The following is a 21,677-nucleotide window of genomic DNA, read 5'->3' on the forward strand; positions in this document are numbered from 1 at the left end:
CAGGATGATATCCTCTTGGACAGGGAAGATCTGGAAGGCAGTGTGTATGTGATGCACCTGGCTCTGCTGTGACGTGGCCAGATGGGAGCTCCCCGCTAGTGAGATGTCTCGTCTGAATCTTGGGGAGAGGGCATCTCTGGGGAGGGTGGGGTGTGTGGGATGGATTTCTGTGGTCCCCATGGGAGTGCAGGACAGGTGTTTCTCTCCACAGCACTTCTGGAATACCTCCATTTGTGAACACAATTATCTAGGCCTCTTCCCTGTAACTCCGACAGTAAAGAATCTGCCTGCAAGGCAGGAGACAAGGGTTCAGTTTCTGGGTTGGGAAGATCTTCTGGAGAAGGGAATGGCTACCCACCCTACTGTTCTGGCCTGGAGAATCCCACGGACAGAGAAGCCTGGCCGGCTACAGTCCACGGGGTCGCAAAGGGTCAGACATGACTGAGCGACTAAGCACACCCACATGCTCCTAGGTCTCTGGGTCCCCGTTGAGGTACTTGCCTGAAGCCAAGGGACAGATGTGTCTACACCAGAATCCGGGAGGAGAGAGTCTTGGAGCTGATGCCCAGTGAGCTAAGGGCTGGAAACACAGAAGCAGCCCTTTCCTACACACCTGATTTTTTTTAATGTTTTCGTTATTGAGTTGCAACGTCACTAATGTCTCTTTCTTTTTAGCAAATTACTGAACTTCTTCCTCATGAAGTTATCGAAGGAGGTAAATGTGAAAATATATGTACAGTTCTTGGCACAACCTACACAATTTAGCTACTCAATCAGGAAATACCATTTCCAAATTTATAGTGCTTTTGTTTCCACATTAAAATGGACCTTGACTCTGTAGTAGGTTTACCTCTGAAAAGGCAGCTAATTCTCATGTGGTATATTAGGTGACCATATTCATGAGTTATATTCGAACCTGTTGTTTTGATCCCATTTGGTATCTATGGAACTCTCCCTAAATCAAAGTGATCTTCATAAAGTCACAATGGTCTCTGTCCATCATGCTTTCTTAGACAGATAAAGGCTCTTAAAACTGTGCTGGTATTATCATTTATTTTTCAGCCTGACCTTTGGCAAAGGCAAAAAGTCTGCTAGTTTTTGGGATACCTAGTCTCCCATCAAGTGCAATGGATGGGAGACCTCAGATCCATTTACACCTGAAGAGGAGGTTTGCTTACCCCTCTCTTCGGTTTCAGGCCTCATGCTGCATGTGTATTGCCCCACAAACATGGCAATCAAACTTTCTTAAATCTTCCTTGCCTTTGACCAATTTCCATGGCAGATTTACCACATATCTGAGTTTCCTAGGAGGCGAAATACCTTTGCACTCACCCAGTCGACGACACCAGAGCCAACTTTGAACTCTAGTTTGGAAAAACAAGACTTCTCTGGGGGTGGCTTGGCGAGGCAAAGGGAGGGCTGAAGGAGACACAACTCCACCGTTACTCGTTTTTTCAAAGAGTTAGAGGTGATGAGGCTGACAACGCTGAGGAGGGACAGAAGTTCTATTTCTGCAGGTTCCTTAAGGCAATGGAGGAAGCTCGGCGGCCATGGGAGTCTAGTTAATGAGCAGGTTATACAATATTCATTGTGTTGGGTTTAAGTCTTCAAACAGAACGTCTAATTGCGAGAAGAAAAAAAGTGCCGCTAAATTACAGATGTTAAGACAGCAAAGCTGGGGAAGAATTCCCTCTGTTGATAAAACCGTCCTTGCTCTGCTTCCTCCGCTAACTGCCCCCTGACAGGTGGAGGGGGGTGCGCAGTGAATCCATGTCCTCATCAACTACTCTCAGTAGCTCCGTTCTGGCTGAGACTCTCTACAGGGTGCAAGGGGAGCCCAGAGAGGCCTGGGACCACGGTTTTCTCAGAGGACTGTTTTCTTGCTACTCACAGAGGGAGCAATCCAGTTGCATTCACCTTCAACCAAAACGAAACTGTTGTCTCCAATTCTCCGGACGCGCACGATCTCACCACCGTCACCCGTGGCAACCGCATCCGCGGCAGGCTCACGAAAGGACACTTCCATCCGCCTGCAGCAATACTGGGAGTGCAGGTAACGAAGGCCAACAACGACGGCCATGCCCAGCACGGCGGAGAGGCAGAGCAGGACGCCCAGCTGCGCAGCCCCGAGCTGGATCCCCCACGGGGCGCTGGCTCCCTCCTGCCCGAGCTCAGGTCTTGGGTTGGTCTTCCCGGGGTCTCCCACCCCAGCCACTCCATCGCCCTCCTCCACTCTGCGCTCCTTGTGCTTTGACCACGGCAGGAAGCTGGCAGAGGGCTCTAATGCCTGGGACTGGCCATCGGCAGTGGTGGGCCTGGAGGTGGCAGAGGTGTGGAGGGCAGGAGTCAGGGGGGCTGCCCCGGCCCCATGTCCAGTGAGCGCCCTGGAGGACCAGAGGCGAGGATGGGAGAAGTGGACAGTGTACAAAGGAGGCCTCGTCACTGTCCTATTAGAGGCCCTCATCTGGTCCTAGAAAAACAACCGGAAAAAGAAAAATCAAAGGAGCTAGTCTTCCCCACAAGCAGCTACTGAACTTTGCAACTATCCCAAGTTCCTTAAAAAACCCCAGGCAGCAGCTGAAAACCCAGCCTCATGCCTGCTCTTAAAAGAGCTCAGAGGAAAACACCCAAGCAGATAAATATGCACTTGTTATTGATGAGGACAAGGAGACTAATGGAAACCCCACCGACACAGCGTGGAGGCCAGTTACAAGAATAAACATAGGGTCCTATTAGAGGGTCCAGGACAATATGGGTGACTGTCATCTCCAACGGCTGAAAGCTCTGAGTGTGTCTTTTTATGCTAAGACCCCTGCAAAAGGGACCATTGAATCTTGCTGTAGGTTCCAATAAATTTGAGTAAGGATATTATACCGTTTTATTTTGTGTTCCTTTTAAGACTTCAAAGGAATAGTAAATCATTGAGCATGTATATTTTATACTGCCCATTGATCTAACGTCTGGGACCATACAGGGTATTTTGAGGCCAATGTTATGAAGGTGGGGGAAGAGGAGAGAGGAATTATTAACCAAAGCTAACTGGGAAAACATATCATGAAAACCACCAGTTTCTGCAATTGCCAATAACTTCAGAGACACTGTGGATAATAGAAAGGCTAGCATTGATTGAGAAAAAAAATGCTGTGTATATATCACACCCTGGCCTCCTTCTCACTGATTTTGGTTACTAGTCTAATAGCTATGATCACCCAGCGTGGAACTTCCCACTCTGGGATCAAAAATATCATACTCACTGCCTGTGTACAACGTGGCTGTTACCTGTTCATCCCTATCCGAGGGCAGACAAGTTTCCAGTGAATCAAAGCTTGGATCATTCTGAGTCCTAAAAGAAAGAGAAAAAAAGCTGAGAAGGAGTCACTAAGTATTCGGGTTTTTCCCTTACCTTTTATTATAAAAATCTTCTGAATAAAAATGTAGAATAATATAATGAACTCCCAGATATGTACCACGCAGGTTCAAAAATTATTGATTCATGACTAGTCTTATTTTATCTCTCTTCCTGCCTACCTACTTTGCTTCCATGTTTGTTTGTTTTTTCCTTTAGAAATTTATTTACTTACTTGTTTATTTTAATTTTTACTTTGTATTGGAGTAGAGTCCATGAACAGGCTTCCCTGGTAGCTCAGCTGGTAAAGAATCTGCCTGCAATGCAGGAGACTCTGGTTCAATTCCTGGGTCGGGAAGATCCCCTGGAGAAGGGATAGGCTACCCACTCCAGTATTCCTGGTGGCTCAGACAGTAAAGAATCTGCCTGCAATGTGGGACACCTGGGTTCTATCTCTGGGTTGGGAAGATCCCCCAGAAGAAGGCATGGCAACCCACTCCAGTAGTCTTGCCTGGAGAATCCCCAGGAGCCTGGCAGGCTGCAGTCCGTGGGGTCCCAAAGAGTTGGACACGACTGAGCCGCTAGGCGCAGCACAGCGCAGTCTGTCAACAGTGCTGTGTTGGTCTCACACGTGCATCAGAGTATACAGCTCTCCATTCCTTTTCAAATTCTCTTCCCATTTAGGTTATTACAAATATTGAGTAGAGTTCCCTGTGCTATACAATAGGGCCTTGTTGGTTATCTCTTTCAAATACAGCAGTGTGTACATGTCAGTCCCCAAATCCCAACCTGTCCCTCTCCTCACCCCCCACCCCTGGTAACCATAAATTCATTTTCTAAGTCTGGGAATTTGTTTCTGTTTTGTAAATAAGTTTGTTTATATCACTTTTTTAGATTCCACATATAGGCAGTATCATATGATGTTTGTCTTCCTCTGTCTGACTTAATTCACTTAGTATGATAATCAAAAAGCCATGCTTCCTATCACTGTTGTGTGTACTGATAATAGTATACTTCTTGGAAACACTGGAGTTTGCAGTTGGGGGCTGGAGAGGGAATGGAGAGGGAGGTGAGTGAGGATGGCAGCAAAGACCCACTGAATCCTTTTATTGATTTATATACTTTATATTTATATATTATATACTTATAATTTTATGTATCTAAATATGTAACCTACATTTATATTTTATTTATAGCAGCATCTCAGAGACCTCAGCCAAAACAGCACCGTTTCCCAAGATAATCTCCCTACCCAGCCCTTCTACAATGAGTGCTTCTCATGCACTTAAGAGTAAATACGGTTGAGATCTTTTTCCATCTGATAGCAGGAAGGTTACATCTCCTTGGCACCCTTGTATTTGGCTTCACCCCACCACCTGTCCCGAATGGCCCACCCCTGATCAATCACCTGTGGCCGGTGCTGAAGCTGGAAGCAAAGCTCTCTGCGGAGAAGTCCCTGAGGGCCACAAGCCTCTCCAGATCCTGGACATCCAGGGATGGTTCCAGGGTTGGGCTGCTGTCCCTGCTGGGGTGATGGCCATCGCTGACTACAGTAGCTGTGTGTGAAGATGCTTGGAATGGAGTCTCTGCGGCCCCAAGGAACCCTGTCACCCAAACACTGGTAGGAACAGGATCCAAGCTGTCCTCTTCTGCAGCTCCAGTTACGGCCACAGCAGAGACATCTGTGTGCTGCTGAAGAAGAGTGATGGGGAGACTTGGAGCCAAGTGGAGGCCCAGAGACACTGCGAAGAAAGAGGGAGAAACCATCCTTGTGTCGATTAGCACACAGCTAGGACCATGGGCTGAATGCCAGAGTCTTCAAGGTGCCTGAGGACAGACCATCAAGTGTGAACCACTCAAGAGCATCAACTAAGGATCGTCTGGAGCTTCCCAGGTGGCATTAGTGGAAAAGAACCCGCCTGCCAGTGCAGGAGACGTAAGAGATGGGGATTCGATCCCTGGGTCAGGAAGGTCCCCTGGAGAAAGACATGGCAACCCACTCCAGTATTCTTGCCTGGAGAATCCCATGGACAGAGGAGCCTGGAGGGCTACAGTCCAGGGGAACAAAGAGTTGGACACAACTGAAGTGACTTAGCACTCACAGAAGGATCATCTGCTCAGTAATAGAAACCCCTGACCAAGTAGAAATAGAAACCCCTAACTAAGCACCCAGTTTTTCTTGTTTTTTTTTTTTTGTTTTTTTTTAAGAGTAAGCTCCTAGCCCTTCTGCGCTTGTGCATCCTTTAAAAAAATTTATTTATTTATTTATTTGACTGCTTCAGGTCTTAGTTGCAGCATTCAAAGCCTTAGTTGCAGCATGTGGGATCCAGTTCCCTGATCGGGGATCAAACCCAGACCCCCAGCACTGGGAGCCTGAAGTCTCAGCCCCTGGACCCCCAGGGCAGTCCCTGGGCTTGTGCATCCTTAACAGTCAGCAAGCAGAGGAAAGGGAAACCACTGTGACCACTCTGTTTTCTTACTTCTGCCCCAAACTGCTTCTTGCTAAGAAAAAAGGTGGGATCCTACAAAAACCAGATTTCTTTTTAAAGCTCTAGGTCTTTCTTGCCGTGGGATTAAGGCTAAAAGTTTCCCCCGTCATGATAGGGACTCAAGTCCCGGCTATGGACAGAGGCGGGATCACTGCCCTCCGCTGTCTCCTCTCCCACCTGTGATGAGCGGACACGGCCCAGAGCATCAGAAACGGGGCCGCAAACGACCAGGCACAGGTTTTGGAGTCATTGTCTGGATTCAGCTCTTTACTCTGCCAATTCCTGAATAGGGCTAAGTCCTCCAGAGTGTCAGTTTCTTCTTTTGAAAAATGAGACCAATAATGGTACGTGGGGCGTAGAACTGCTGAGAGGGGGGAGTGAAATCATTGCTGTAGATGCGTGAAGCCCAGGGCCTGGTTCAGATGCAAAGTGCACTACGCGTTCACCTCAATGGTCAGCAGGGTGACCATGATGCTGTTCACAAAAAGAGTGCTGGGAGAAGTTTCTCTGGCCAGGGCTCTAACTGGGTTGAATTGAACAATGATAACAAAAAAAATTGTGACACTTTGTTCTCATGCCTTTATTACTCAAAAATAGGGAGACTGAAGTGAAAAATAAAGAAAACGTACACAGACACACAGAATTTAGCAAAAATCAAGACACTTTTACTCCTGCCTGAACTCTGAATGCACTCAGATGCTTCCTGCAGACCCACTGCATGCTGGACCTTGTTGTGGGTGCTGGGGATGCAGAAGTGATGCAGGTTGCTAACTGTTGCTTCTGAACTCAAAACCTAGGAGGACAGACTCCTGCCTGCCCAACCTTATGAATCACAGCTTGGTCAGAGCTTTAATACCAGAGCTAAAGAAAGCAATTACATTTGCCTACCAAGAAGCAAGGGGGAAAGGTTCACAAAGGGTCAAAGGAGACATCAGAACTGCTGCTTGGAAGGTAAACAGTTCATCACGAGAAGCAGTTCTGTTTAAGGAAATGTCAGGAGGCAAACATAGAGGCATAAAAGTAGGTCATGCCCAGTGGGGTCAGGTAGGACCCTAAAGAGTCCCAAAGCTCTGTTGGAAAATAAGTTTGAGAAATACAATATGCTATCTTCCCATGGGAAAACTCATCATTCCCATTTACCTACTAAAGTCTTATAGTTAAAGCAATTCACTCCACTTTGTTAGATGATACCTCTCCCAATGCATGTGCGTGTACACATACACACACACACACCCACACACACACATACACATGTTTTTCCTTTGGGAAACACTGGGGTTTGTGTAGAGGAATGGGTTGGATAACAGGCAGAAGCAGAGAGAAGGAGTGTGAGCAACTTGATGACATGTTGACCTGCAGCTGCTTAGACTGCCAGTCCCAGGGGACAAGGTGCCCAGCAGGGTCACCCATCAGAGAGACTTTGCAGAATCAACAGGACCCGTCTTCCAGAAGCCTCACTTTCACTCCTATTCATCTTCAAACAAACATGTTAGTCACTCAGTCATGTCTGACTCTCTGCGACCCCATGAACTATAACCCGCCAAGCTCCTCTCTCCATGGCATTCTCCAGGCAAGAATACTGGAGTGGGTTGCCATTCCCTTCTCCAGGGGATCTTCCTGACCCAGGGATTGAACCCAGGTCTCCTGCATTGCAGGCAGGCTCTTAACCATCTGAGCCGCCAGGGATCCCCACCCATGCTTGGGATCCAAATGCAACATTTGCATGATTGATAACTTGATACAGGAGACTTCAAACCCATGTTGGGTTTGCAGGGTCTTCTTAAGGCCACGCTCTCAGACCCTGAGAGCTTTTCTCTGCTTTTGGGAGCATCTAGGTGGAGAGGTTGGAGGAGCAGTGCAGGGCAGTGGGGAGAAGACAGATGTTTTGGTCATAGGCAGTGGGTGGCCCTGGGTTGGCTCTGATCCTGGATCTGCTGGATTAGGAAAGTCAGGGATTCAAATCATGTGCTGGCCTTATTATGTTAGCCCAGAATAAAAGAAAGAATATAGGAAGATGGGATCAAATGGTTTAAAGGTTGGATCTTCTGTACAAGTGATTGGATGCCTTTATGAAGGCACCTGTTCAGAGCACTTAACTAGAAATAAATAACGAAAATAAGTTTCATTTCATCAGGAATTTTCAGCTGCTTTAGGTTTCTTTAGCTGCTTAGGTTTTTTTTTCATTTATTTTTATTAATTGGAGGCTAATTACATTTTTTTATTGTCTATTTGTATTTGTTTTTTCAGAAGTTCATGGGCCAATAGAATCTAAAGTCACATGATAAGCCTCGAAAAAAATTCATTGCCGTTACAACAGCCTGATTCTGTCCTCCAACCCAAACTGCAAAGAGTCATCTACCTACCTCAGAAAGTAATGATCAAAATTGGATGAGCTTTTATTTAAAAAAGAAAAAGAAAGGATTATTTCTGGTGCTCCCCATTTAGTCTCAGGGGCCCAGGAAAAATGGGTGAAATATTGTGGAAATTGATTAGGTCAGGGGGTTGGGGGCGGGTGGCTATTTTTTTATTTTGCAGCTCAGATGCAGCACTCCAGGGCCCAGCTTCATCTGTGAGGTTGAGTGGGACAAAGTGTGTTCATTGCAGAGAACCCTGAACTTGCAAGCAATCCCCGCAACCCCCACGCACAGCTGTGCGATCAATCATGTCCCCAGGAACTGTTGACACTCCCAAGACAGCTGTCTATAGCTTGAGCCCCAGGAACTGGAAACTGGCAGGAGTCACTTTTAAGTGAATGTAAGTCACAGTGAAAAGAACGCTGCCCATCAGGCTGGTGAGTGCGGCGGGAAGCGGTACCTGGGATGGTTCCTTCCACGTCCTCCAGCCTCTGCCGAGAGGCTGGCATTGGCAAGCCAGGCTCCAGGTGGCTGTCAGAATGGGTTCTGCTGTGTGTCTGTTGAGACACGACAGATGATTCGATCTTCACCCAGTAAACGAAATACGACTGGACTACAGATAAACTGTAGAAAAAGAAAGCAGAGTGATTGGAAGATTTGGTCTTCCTTAAGTCATACCTGGGGCCATCCTAATAGAAAGGAGAGAACAAACGAAAAGTTAAAGAAGTACACAAGTCTATAGGGATAGAAAAGCTTAGAGAGACATGATCGTGTTACTCCATTGGGCGACTTCATTCTTTTTAGAAACAAAAGCTCAACAGCAGCCAATAATTAAAATAGGAGACAACAGGTACAAATCAATTACTCTCTTGAATAAATATAATCTTTAAGAATCATTTTGACTAAAAACTACCTTCTAGAACTGCCCTTCTAGAACTTCTAGAATTTCAGTCTAGAACTGAAATTAAAAGACTCTTGCTCCCTGGAAGAAAAGCTATGACAAACCTAGACAGCATATTAAAAAGCAGAGACATTATTTTGCCAACAAAGGTCCATTTAGTCAAAGCTATGGTTTTTCCAGTAGTCATGTATGGATGTGAGAGTTGGACTATAAACAAAGCTGAGTGCTGAAGAATTGATGCTTTGAACTGTGGTGTTGGAGAAGACTCTTGAGAGTCCCTTGGCCTGCAAGGATATCCAACCAGTCCATCCTAAAGGAGATCAGTCCTGAATATTCATTGGAAGGGCTGATCCTGAATCTGCAACTCCAATACTTTGGCCACCTGATGCAAAGAACTGACTCTCTGGAAAAGACCCTGATGCTGGGAAAGATTGAAGGCAGAAAGAGAAGGGGACAACAGAGAATGAGATGGTTGGATGGCATCACCAACTCAGTGGCCATGAGTTTGAGTAAGCTCTGGGAGTTGATGATGGACAGGGAAGCCTGGCATGGTGCAGTCCATGGGGTTACAAAGAGCTGGACACGACTGAGTGACTAAACCGAGCTGACTGAGACCTGTCCACTCCAGAGGTTTCATCTTCAACTGTGCTCATTCCCCATTATTGGTGTGTTGTGAATTGAATTACACTATTCATTGAAAATTTTATAATTCTGTTGTACAATGGTATGATCCTATTGGAGTTGTAAATGCTATTGAAAATGAGAGGTAAATCATTCATAGTCTAAATAATATTTTGAATACATAGTGCCTCCCTTCAGTAAAAATCATCTGTACCGACTTGATCTTATTCATCCTTCCCCCTAATTTCACCAAAGCAGGGATTACGGGCAAGTACCACTTTTCTCACTGTAAGTATTCAGAAGACAGTTATACAAATAAGATGAATTTAGCTGAAGTCACCCAGAGAGTGGGCAGGTAAAAGTGTCATCAACACGTTGATGTTAGGGTGGGGAAGGATCCTGGGGTGACATCATGTGGGGGACCCAGAGATGCATCTGATAAGTGATGCAGCTCCTTTTCCTGTCAATGGAGATCATGGCTTCTGATCTACTTCCACTGTTGCACAGAGAAGCTACTATGGTAAGTCTAAAAATAGAGGAAGATGGGGATTGACCCGTATACACTATTTATACTGTGTATAAAATAGATAACTAATGAGAACCTACTGCATAGCTCAGGGAACTCTACTCCATGCTCTGTGGTCACCTAAATGGGGAGAAAATCCAAAACAGAGGGGATATATGTATGCATATAGCTGATTCCGTTTGCTATACAGCAGAAAATAACACAACATTGTAAAGCAACTACACTCCAATAAAAATTAATTAAAAAAAAATAAGTAGTACATGAAAAGCAAAAACATTTTAAAAACTAGAAATGGAAGGGCTTTGAGAAATAAAAGTAATTGTACAGACCCAAGGGTTTCATACACCACCTTGCACTGGAACCAAAGTCCTGGCAGGGGCGAGTTACACCAAAAGTCAGGTGGGTTCTGGCCTTTCCAGATCATCAGCCATCAGGGCACGGGTCCTGCTCGCTGTGTTAGGGCACCAGGAAGCGATGGAAAAGGGACCCTTATGGGTGGGGGCCACATACCTCATCGCTCACATTCCCTAGTACCGAGGGGACAGCCTGCAGGGGAAGCCCGGGGTCTGGATGCCCCCACCCTCCGGCACATCCTCCTCTTCTGTACACGAGGGTGCGGAGAAGGAAACTAAGGAGGACGACGACCACCACCACCTGTGTGGGCTCTGTCGTGTCCGACCCTTTGTGACCCCACGGACTGCAGCCCATCAGGCTCCTCTGTCCAAGGGATCTTCTTGGCAATAATACTGGAGTGGGTCACCACTTCCTCCTCCAAGGAATCTTCCCAACCCAAGGATCGAACCTGTGTCTCCTGTATTGGCAGCGATTCTTTACCACGGAGCCACAAACCCTCTCCTAAAAACCAAACCAAATAAAAACAATTCACTTTCTTGGTACATGTGAATGTTTGAAAAGAAGGACAACGCCAGTATCTCACTTTGAGGAATGATGCTGTTTGTATAAAGCTGATGGTTGCCAGGAACTGGTTCACGCACTTGGCACACGCTGGCTCTTCGACCTTAGACAACCCCACGAGGCGGGCGTTATGATCCCGCCCACGTGATGGACCAGAAGCTGAGGCACAGAGCCGTCAGCAGCTCTCCCCGGGCCCGGCAAGTGTCCGCTGTCTGCCTGCTTCTGTCTCTGGGCTCTGCCACCTGCAGCCCTTTTGTCCCCTACTGAGAATTTTCTGGAGAGACTGGCCAAGGTGCATCTGCGCCCAGGGACTAGGGACATCACACCCTCCTAGACCATGGATAATCACACAGAATGGAGTGGAGGGCAATTTAAAAAAAAAACTCATCACCTATCTAGACTCTCCAGGAAGGGCAGTCCCAGTGACCCTGTCCTTATTATAAGGTGGGGGTGGGAACCAAGGAAGTGTGTGGAGAAGTCCCCTCCCTTCATAGTGGACCCAGAACTTAACTCTCTTACAAGAACCTGATGCTCCCCACGGGCTGGGCAGGGGCCCGCCACTCGAACGCCAGGTTTCTCTTCCGGGACTTGTCCGCGTGGGTGACTGTGTCAGCCTCTTCAAAGCAAGCTATCAGTTTGGAATGAGGAGGAATGAAGACGAAAGTGCCAGCTATCTGATGATCAGACACTCGTCGGGCCTGGAGTAGAAAGCCCATGAAATCACGACTGCTCCTCACGGCCACTGCAACAGAAAACGTCCATCAAGGTCAACATCCTGGAAGGAACAGCACTGGGTGACTTTATATGAGTATTTTTCAAAATAAAAAGCTTAGGACCAGTCCAGTCCCCAGAAAGTAAACAATTCATTAGGGGGGAGAAAAAGGTTGAAGTGCTATTTCACACCCCAAATAAATTCTGTTTGGAACAAAGGCGTGTAAAAATGAAATACAAAAGAACTAGAAACACTGGTTTGGCTTTTTGCTGTTTTGTTTTTGGTTTTGTTTTTAATATTGGAGTTAGGAGTGTCTCTCTAAGCAAACCTCAGTACCCATAATGGGAAAAAAATGATTTCTTAAAATTCTCAACGTAGAAGAAATCAGAACACAAGGGATAAACTGAGAAAGATGTCTGCAAGATACAACAGGCAAATATACAAAGAGTTATAGTGAATTAACAAAAAGATGACCAAACCGAAAATTACCACCAGAGACAGAAAATAAAACAGGCTCAATCACAATGGTTAAAACAACTATAAATGAGACACGACTTTATATCTATCTTATTAACAAATTTCAAAATGTGTAAGTATAACCAGTATTGATAGCACAACAGAAAGACCAGGACACTCATTCAGAAGCGCTAGGACTGTAAACCATGCAACTCTTTGAGGGAGGGCCTTGATAATATTTTATGTGTTTTTTTTAATCCCCACACCAACAATAGAACAATGTGATTGGATAAAACCATAGAGAGAGAATCAATTTTATTTCCATTTATCACCTCTAATTCCCATCTAAAGAGGCAGCATCCATCAGAAGAGAGCAGAGCCAACAGCACGGAGCTTGAGTTCCCTGTAGCAAAATAGTGTCCTGTCTACACTGAGCTACCAGCTTCAACAGCAGTGACTTTCTTTGCTGCTTTCTTCCAGCTGGTTCCTTGGGAGCTTGGCCCAAGGTAGGCAGGGGTGGACTCTGAAGTGTGTGTCTGTGCGTTGGGAGGGGCTGGGGTGGATGGTGGAAAGGGTACCCCTGGGGGACGACCCTCAATCACCGACTACGCCTCCTCCATTCTCCTGAGGGATGATTCAGAACTGTGTATCTTGTGGTTTCTCAAAGGTCCATCACTGGAGTTGGATCCCAGGGTGTTGCCCACAGCAGCAACCCACTCTATTTCACACCCTGTATTAGTGTTTCTTTCTTCCCTATCACCCCATTCCCTTTTTCATCAATGCTTCTTGGGTCATTTCCCAAATAAACCACCTGCACACAAGTTCTCACTCTGCTTTTCTAGGCATCTGAACTAAAATAGCAGGAAATGCCCTTTTCACCCCTCAAATAACTTTAGTTTTAAATAAGGAGGAAAAAAGTCTATTTCTCACACATATTTGATATGGGGCATTTGTTCAGGGTAACTATATTTATATTTTACAATAAAGACAAAAAAACTTTTATAAGGCCATTTGTACCCTCTTCTACTATAAAGATTAATATCAATATAAGATTAGTTATATGATTTTAATGATGCAAATATATCATGATTTATGGCTGCAACTAGAGACCATCATACTGAATAAGTGAAAGTGAAAAGTGAAAGTGAAAGTTGCTCAGTCTTGTCCGATTCTTGGCGACCCCATGATCTATACAGTCCATGGAATTCTCTAGGCCAGAATACTGGAGTGGGTAGCCTTTCCCTTCTCCAGGGGATCTCCCCAACCCAGGGATCAAACCCAGGTCTCCCACATTGCAGGCAGATTCTTTATCAGCTGAGCCACAAGGGAAGCCCAAAAATATCAGAGTGTGTAGCCTATCCCTTCTCCTGCAGTAAGTCAGAAAGAGAAAGACAAATACCATATGATATCACTTATATGCAAAATCTAAAAGAGGGCACAGATGAAACTCACAGACTCACAGACATAGAGATCAGACTTGTGGTTGCCAAGCGGGGGCGGGTAGGGGAGGGCTGGGCTGGGAGTGTGGGGTTAGCAGATGCAGACTATCACACACAGAATGGATAAACAACAAGGTCCTACTGTATAGCACAGGGGACTGTATTCACTAGCCTGAGATAAACCATAATGGAAAAGAATGTTAAAGTGAATGTGCATTCTCATAGAACTGAGTAACTTACTGTACAGCATAAATTAATATCACGTTGTAAATCAACCATACTTCAGTAAAAAAAATAAACAACAACAACAACAAAAAGACAATAAATATTTCATGCTTTCTTGGGTACATAATTTCTTCTTAGGATTAAACCAAACTATAGCCCGGGAAACTCCTCCCTGGGACAAACACAACCTGGAATTTGTCCCTGGGCCTGGGGGCTCCTGGTGGGAGTCAGGGGATGTCTCGAAGCCTCTCCCATACATACCTGAGACCGTGGCACCCGGTGAGTAGGAAGAGCTGCCGGTGAGGACGGTGATGTGGTGGGTCCCAGGGCTCTGAGTCCGGGCTGGGATGTGCTTGGGCCGCATGTCCGCACAGGCCACCGCGCCAGCCCCGTGGGAGAAGGCGGAGGAGCTGGGCACCAGGCAGAGGGCGGCACAGGCCCAGCCCGTGAGGGCGGCGGGCACCCCCATCCTGCCCTCTCCTGCGTCCCGCGGAACAGCAGCTTCAATCCGGGTGCTATTAGCAAAAGTAGGTGATGTCTTTCTGAAGGTGCCTGACCTGACTGAATCCCACACTGCCTTTATCCCTGAAATACCTTTGGTGCCCCATTCCCAGATTGCAAGTGCTCAAGATCAAAAAAAGATGTGCCACATTACTATACAGAAAATAGATGACCAAGAAGGACCTACTGCAATAGCACAGGGAATTGTACTCAACATTTTGTAATAACCTAAAAGGGAAAATAATCTGAATGAGAATACATATATCATATATATATGTCGATAAATCTGAATCACTCCGCTGTATACCCAAAACTAACACAACACTGTAAATCAATTATACTTCATTTTTTAAAAAAAAGAATAGCTCTTTAAAATAGCATTTAAAAAAATCAATGTGGAAATGACCAATAAATATAGTTAGAGCAACTTGTTAACTAAAAAAAAAATCAACTAAATTAAAGTTTAAATGTGAAAAAAGGAAACTGCAAGAAAAAAGAAAAAAAGATGTGCCAGACTATAGGAAGTGCTTCATTTCTAAACCCTCTTTTTTAAACTCTCTTCTTGTAATTTTTTTGTAAGAATGCCTCTTTTTAAAGAGAGGCTATGCTAATTACATCAAAGAAATAAGACCAGAAAATGTTTGAATCCTAACGTGAACTCCTTACAAACTGCCTGATATCCAAGGACAATGTGAGCTGTAATATATTATAGCTGAAGTGAGACACCCGATGTTCCAATATGGGCAGGCAGCCTGGCATATGGTGGCTTGGTTTAGCATCTTATCTTTCTAATTGCAAATTACAGAGTTAAATGCTACAAATCTTCTGCCAACTATCAATTATTTAGGGAGATTGTTAAATTTGCAATGCTTTGCTAGCTCCTGTCTTTTCTCCTATTGACAAGTTTTAGATATTTCACTACTCTTTCACAGAGAAGATGAGCAAAAAAAGTTATACCCAAGCCCATCCATTTTATGCCTTGCTAAGTATAGTGAGAAAACACACACATACAAACACACACACACACACACACACACACTGGCTCAGGAGTAGAATAAAATATCTGGGTAAAAATAACACTTATAGAGTAAATATTTCTGTTTATACCATGAATGCCCATCAATAGAAAGAATTAAAAGCTGACTGTCAAAGAAGTTCACAGATGAAAATAAAGTGAGAAAAAAAAAAAAGAAAAGAAAGTGAGAAATGGCAAGTAACACAGATGAAAAGCTCTCTGAATAAAGATTTGGGGCTAGCAGGCATTTTTTTAAAAATAGCTGCTTGTTTTTATAGTTCTATGCACATAAAAGTTCTTTTAATACTGTGATCTAAGGAACAATGTGAAGCAACAACAGCTCTTCTCTTTAATAGGCTGGCTTTAAAAGGTAAAAATAAAATGTAAACATTTAGTGGAATTAGCTATGAAATCAGTAGACTAAGGAGGTAATCCAAACAACCAAATCATCAAGTGTCATCTACTACCATCCTTTCTTGAAGCCATCAATGTCACCATCCTTTACACTGACCAGACACAGGGGGTGCAGGTTATCGTTTATATAGAAGGTGACTTTCTTAGAACTGTCCTGAGTCCTTAAGACAATGCCTTTCTCTGGTAGGTTTGTTCTCCATAAGAAAGTAAGGGTCAAAATCCCTGCACTACCAAGGGCTGCTCCTACAGATTTCCAGACATTTCCAGAAGATGATGAACAAGGAGCTATAAAAAGTATATTCTCAGCTGAGGGGACTAAGGGCCCTTCTGAAGGACAGCAAGCCTTTACATAGACCACACCCTCAGAGACTCTCTTGCTGGTAGAAGGCGGTCTCCTCCCGACAGAGGCAGACCAAACACAGATGTCTATGGAGGAGGCAGGGTGAGTACCAGGTCCCACAGATCAGGCCCAAAACCATATATTTCATCCTTCTCCTCCTTTGATCTTAAAATGTCTTCCCCATCAGCACCTTGTCTATCTGAACCAGAAAAATAGCCACTTACCTAGGAACACATTTTTCCTGAGGCTTGACGGAACAGTTTCCCCTCCTAGAGCTGCACAGACACATCCTTTAAACAAGTTCATTCTTCTCCTTTCAGTTTCTCCTTGAATGGGCAGGACAACAGCTGTTACTGCTAATCCTCAGCGTCCCCAGGAACTGTCCCTTGGAGTCCAAATCCAGCCTTAATCGCATTGGTTTTCCCCTAAGGTCACATACACGTCCTCAGGTACAGTTTCCACGTCAACATTGCTCAAGCCTGTGTGGAGATCTGGAAAGAACTGGGACTGGTTTTGCACACAACTTCCTTTGGAATCCTCAGCAGGAGCCCCTTGCCTAGGGGAGAATGATCCAATCAAACAAACCTCAGAGATCTCTGCTTCTGAGTCAACATAGGCTGAAGAAGGTGTCCTGGGTGAAATGGGGTTGAGGCCGTGGCCAGAGTGCAATGTTTGGGACCAAGAAGTCCCACATAGCATACTCCCTTCCCATCAATTGCACTGAAGCTGGGATTCATGTGCGCATGCAACAAGAATCACCCAAGACCCTTGATAATAGTGCAGAGCCGTGGATCACTGGTTCTCAATGTGGAGTTCCCAGAGCACGACATCACCATCACCTGGGTGCCTGCTGCAAGTGTAGGTTCCTGGACCTCACTCCAGACCCACTGGAAAAGCAGCTCTGGGGTGGGACTGAGTCATCTATGGTTGAGGTAGTTCTGACATGAGCAGAGTTTGAGAAGCACTGATACAGATTCCCCAGGTTTCTTTCCAGACCTGTGAAATCAGACTGTACCAGAGGGAGTTCTGGAAACCCGTATTTTTATTACACACCCAGGAGACAGGAGACTCTTGTGACCAGGCGAGTTAGGGAAATTCTGGTTGAAAAATCACCACCAAGCCTCTGGGAGGACCCAGCCCACCTGGAAGTTTGTTAATAGAGTCAGGCTCCTGAAAGGACTATGGACTCACTACGAGTGTCATGAACATGGGTATGTGAACGCCTCCTTTGTGTTAAGCACTTTGCACTTGTGTGTATGCACACACTCACTCAGTCGTCCAACTCTTTGTGACCCCATGAACTGTAGCCCACCAGGCTCCTCTGTCCTTGGGGATTCTCCAGGCAAGAATGCTGAAGTGGGTTGCCATGTCCTCCTCCAAGGGTCCTTTCCAACACAGGGATCAAATTCACATCTCCACACATTTATAGGCACAAACAAAGAGTTCAGACACAAATCCAGAGCAATAGATACAGCAAAATGGAGGAGACTCACAAGGCTGCAGAGTGTATGATTCTATTTATATAACATTTTGAAAAAGGCAAGATTATAGAAGAGGAATAGGTCAGTTGTTGCCAGAGGCTGGGGTTGTGGGGAGAAGTGACTCCAAAGGGCTGCACCATATTGCAACTATACTGCAATATATAAATTATACTTCAATAAAAATTTTAATTAAAAAAATTAGTGCAGGATGTCCTAGGGAGACTCCGAGCCTGGACAGTGCAGGGCAACATGGGGCGGGGGCTCCGGAGAGAGTAGCAGGTGGACCATTAGGCCTCATCTCCACTCCAGACAGTCCGAATGAAACCAACGACTCAGTGGGCAAAGCATCAATTCAGAGACTGCAGGTCCAGCCCCATCATGTCGGTTTGGGGTCCAAGTTGCTCAGGTGGCCTCAGCAAGTCTAAGTGAGACCCTCCTCTCTGCGGACAGCAGGGGAGGCTGGCTTCCTCAGCCAGGACTACAGTGTTCCCCGTGCTGGGGAAACCACACTCGTCGAATCTGGCTCCTCCGAGCCTCTGTCCCACCAGGAAGGAGAAAATCTCAGTCTTCTGTTAAGTCAGAACAGAATCTGGGGGGCCCAGAAAACTAGGGTGAGGGTCTCCCGTCGCCTTCATTATCCTGGTTTTCCGAGCTCACAAGGTCACCTGAATGCTGTGGCTCGGATGCTGTGGTGCAGAGAAAGACTCATGTCTCCAGCCAGGCTGGGCCTGGACCTCGCCCAACACACTGCGTGGCTTTTGCCCTTTGAAGTTCTCCCGGCTTCACCAGGTCCCACACGAGTGGGGCACAGATGTCTGATGCTGGGAAAGAGAGCGGGTAGCCGCTCTCTTCCCCAGCCCTCTCTGCTCCCTTCCTAGTCTTGGGGACAACCGGCTCTCCCCTCTCCCCGCCACAGCCTCCCACCCCTGCACCTGCTCGGGTCACCTGGCATAATCTACCCACCACAGAGAGAGGGCTCATGTGCCAACACTTCTGCTTTGGCCCCATAATGAAAACACCCCTGATGTATGATTCTCAAGAGACCACTCCCCCGTTAGAGCTGCTGCTGCTGCTGCGGCCAAGTCGCTTCAGTCGTGTCCGACTCTGTGCGACCCCATAGACGGCAGCCCACCAGGCTCCCCCGTCCCTGGGATTCTCCAGGCAAGAGCACTGGAGTGGGCTGCCATTGCCTCCTCCACCCCGGTTACAGAAGGGGTGGCAAACAGCTGAAGAGCACAAGGTGGCTACAAGTAGTCCTCACCCAGGCTGATCCTGTTGTTGGAAACCAGGAGGCGCGATCTTCCTCGCCTGCCACACCCACAGCCCCTGCTGAGCTGACGGCGCTCCCCGGGCCTCTCTGGACGGTCAGCGAATGAGTACTGACGCCCCCAGCAGCACCACTGTTATCGCATTTTATCTTGGGAAACTGAGCTCGTGTGTCTAACTTGCTAAAGGTCCCAGAGCTTCCCAGCAGTGATAGAAGTGGTTTCTCCCCACAGCTCTGCACCCACTGCCTGTGTAGCCTCATTTAAATATGAGGACTTGAAATATCAGGGTTCATTTAAATATCAGGGCTCATTTAAATATCAGGGCTTTCCAGGTGGCCCAGCGGTGAAGAATCTGCCTGCAGTGCAGGAGCTGCAGGAGACGCGGGTTCAATCCCTGGGTTGGGAAGATTCCCTGGAGGAGGGAATGGCAACCCACTCCAGTATTCTTGCCTGGAGAGAGGAGCCTGGTGGGCTACAGTCCATAGGGTCACAACGAGTCAGACTCGATGGAAGCAACTTATCACGCACATCATTCTTGTACCCGTATCGCCACGTTCTTGTAAGGTTCCTTTCTCAGGGGTTGCACCGAGTCTTCACGGCGGAATGGAGGCTCTTCACCGCAGGCTTCTTTAGTTGCGGCCTGGCCTCCGGGCTCAGTAGGTGTGTCACGCGGACTAGTTGCAATGTGAGGGGTCTTCGTTCCCCAATCAGGGATCGAACCCAGGCTGCTGCATTGGGAGCTCAGTCTTATCCACTAGATTACCAGGCAAGTCCTCTTGCAAGATTTCAACAAGGTGATAGAGAGTAAGTGGGGTTGAACCCAAAGGAACGGCTCAAAGCCTGTTTGGGGAAGGAGAAAATGGGCTGAGCTGCAGAGAGGAGGGAGCTGGTTCACAGAGAGGGGAGATTTCGCACCAGGTGGCCCTGGGGCAGCAGGTGCTTGAGAGGGTGTGAAGCGAGGAAATAAGAACCAAAGTGGAGGTGAGAAAGAGGGCATCTAGCATCCCAGGCTCCGTGGGCATTCTAATCCCCATTTTGTTCTGGGTGCACAAGGAAACAGAGAAAACATTGCTTTTTGCTTAAATCTACTGGAGTCATTTCACACTAGCAATTTGGCTGGACTTGATACATTAAGTGACTAAACAGTTACACTGACATCCCCTGACTCTCCAACCAGAACAGTCACATTAATGCTACACACAGGAAAAGTCTCTTTCATGTGGGTTTTATGGTTTTAAATCAACAGCTCTATATCCTTTGGTGATCCACTTCATTTCTCTGGGTTGCGGCTGGTATAAAATAAAAGCCTTGAATTAAATGGTCCCTCAGATTTCTTCCAACTAGAAAATTATACATATGTTTAGTTTTATTTTAGCCATGAAGGCATAGAATGGGCTACTTAGGATGACAATCATCTTAGGACGACGTGGACCAAGTCCGCCACGAGATGGTGACCGCAGCCACATCACCTGCATCCTCCAGGTTCTAGAGCAGCCTTGGAAGAGTGTTTCTCAACCTCCACAGAATCCTCAGAGAGGAAGGACCAGCCGAGTTCACCAGCCCAGTCTGTCCCGGGACATTTTCTTCATTTTTAGAGGTCTCTGAAAGGGAGATATGGAGAATGTGCCTTTGGTAACTTACTAACAACTTTCGTCCCTTTTTTATGCCTTGGTCACAAATTTCAGTTGACATTGACTGGTGTTTGTAGGTAGACATTGGCTATACTAAAATTGTTATTGTAGTGAGCATTGTAATACCGCAGAGACAAAAAATTTATTTTAAAATCTACAGAGTTCTGGAGTTCTGGGACAATCAGCAAAAGGAAAGAGAACATTTTCAGAATTTTCTTTGAATTCAACTTTAATTTTTAATTTTGAATTAATTAAATATTTTTAAATTTTATTTAATTAATAACATTAAATAAAATTTAATTTTGAATTCAACTTTAAAAGGGGAAATTGATAAACATTTATGTACACGTAGCAGGCTTGTTGATCTGCTTCCTTCTCTGTGCCACCATGTACTTTCTTCCATTAGAAAAATAGAACGCTTTGGTGCTTTTTTCCTACCCAATTATACTTTCCTGTATTCTCCCATTGAAGAACAGTGCAGAAAAACAGGACTTTAAAACAAATAGTTGAATCCTTACTACTTGCCAGAAAAAAAAAAGTAGCTTATAGAGGGTTGGCTGATGAAGAAAATATCAGCAGGCTCTCTCTCCTCTAGGTGTTAACATTTTATTTAATACTTGGGGTGAGGTGGCAGGAGGTAGAAGAAAGAAGTCAGACAGCAAATAAGTTGTACAGCCTTGGCAAGTTAATTAATGTTGATGAGCCTCAGTTTTCCCATCTATGAAATGGGGAGATGATTGGATTTCTCATGAAGATATTGTAAGGCCTGGTGTCTCTGTATAATCATGTATGTATATGTTACTCACACAGTCACGTCTGGCTCTCTGTGATCCCATGGACTATAGCCCATCAGGCCCCTCTGTCCATGGAATTCTCCAGGCAACAATACCAGAGGAGATAGCCATTTCCTTCTTCAAGGAATCTTCCCAACCCAAGGATCAAACCTGGCTGTCTTACATTGCAAGCGGATTCTTTACAATCTAAGCCACCAGGAAAGCCATGTATAATGTATAATGTATATATGTATAATGATGCATAGCAAT

The 21,677-nt window shown here is 45.9% G+C and overlaps 1 protein-coding gene across 1 annotated transcript; it reads right to left on the reverse strand.

Moving 5' to 3' along the window:
• Positions 1–928: 928 nt before the first annotated feature.
• On the reverse strand, positions 929–18,628 carry REELD1 (reeler domain containing 1). The gene is made up of 7 exons (XM_043485060.1): positions 16,479–18,628; positions 14,246–14,499; positions 11,672–11,894; positions 8,650–8,813; positions 4,755–5,088; positions 3,280–3,343; positions 929–2,470 (listed from the first exon to the last, which is right to left on the reverse strand). The coding sequence occupies exons 1-7, from the start codon at positions 16,541–16,543 to the stop codon at positions 1,865–1,867; spliced, it is 1,710 nt and encodes a 569-aa protein (XP_043340995.1). The 5' UTR covers positions 16,544–18,628; the 3' UTR covers positions 929–1,864.
• Between the last annotated feature and the right edge of the window lie 3,049 nt (positions 18,629–21,677).

This window comes from Cervus canadensis, chromosome 1 (assembly GCF_019320065.1).
Source record: "Cervus canadensis isolate Bull #8, Minnesota chromosome 1, ASM1932006v1, whole genome shotgun sequence".
NCBI classification, from domain to species: Eukaryota; Metazoa; Chordata; class Mammalia; order Artiodactyla; family Cervidae; genus Cervus; species Cervus canadensis.

Bases quoted from the DNA above. Each gene is read 5' to 3' on its own strand.
- REELD1 (XM_043485060.1), bottom strand. From the start codon at position 16,543: ATGTGTCTGTGCAGCTCTAGGAGGGGAAACTGTTCCGTCAAGCCTCAG. The intron at 5,089-8,649 runs GTACCGCTTCCC...CTTTCTTCGCAG, and splicing joins CGTGGAAGGAACCATCCCAG to TGTCTCTGGGCCTCCACTTG. The intron at 3,344-4,754 runs GTGATTGATCAG...TCTTTCTTTTAG, and splicing joins AGCTTCAGCACCGGCCACAG to GACTCAGAATGATCCAAGCT.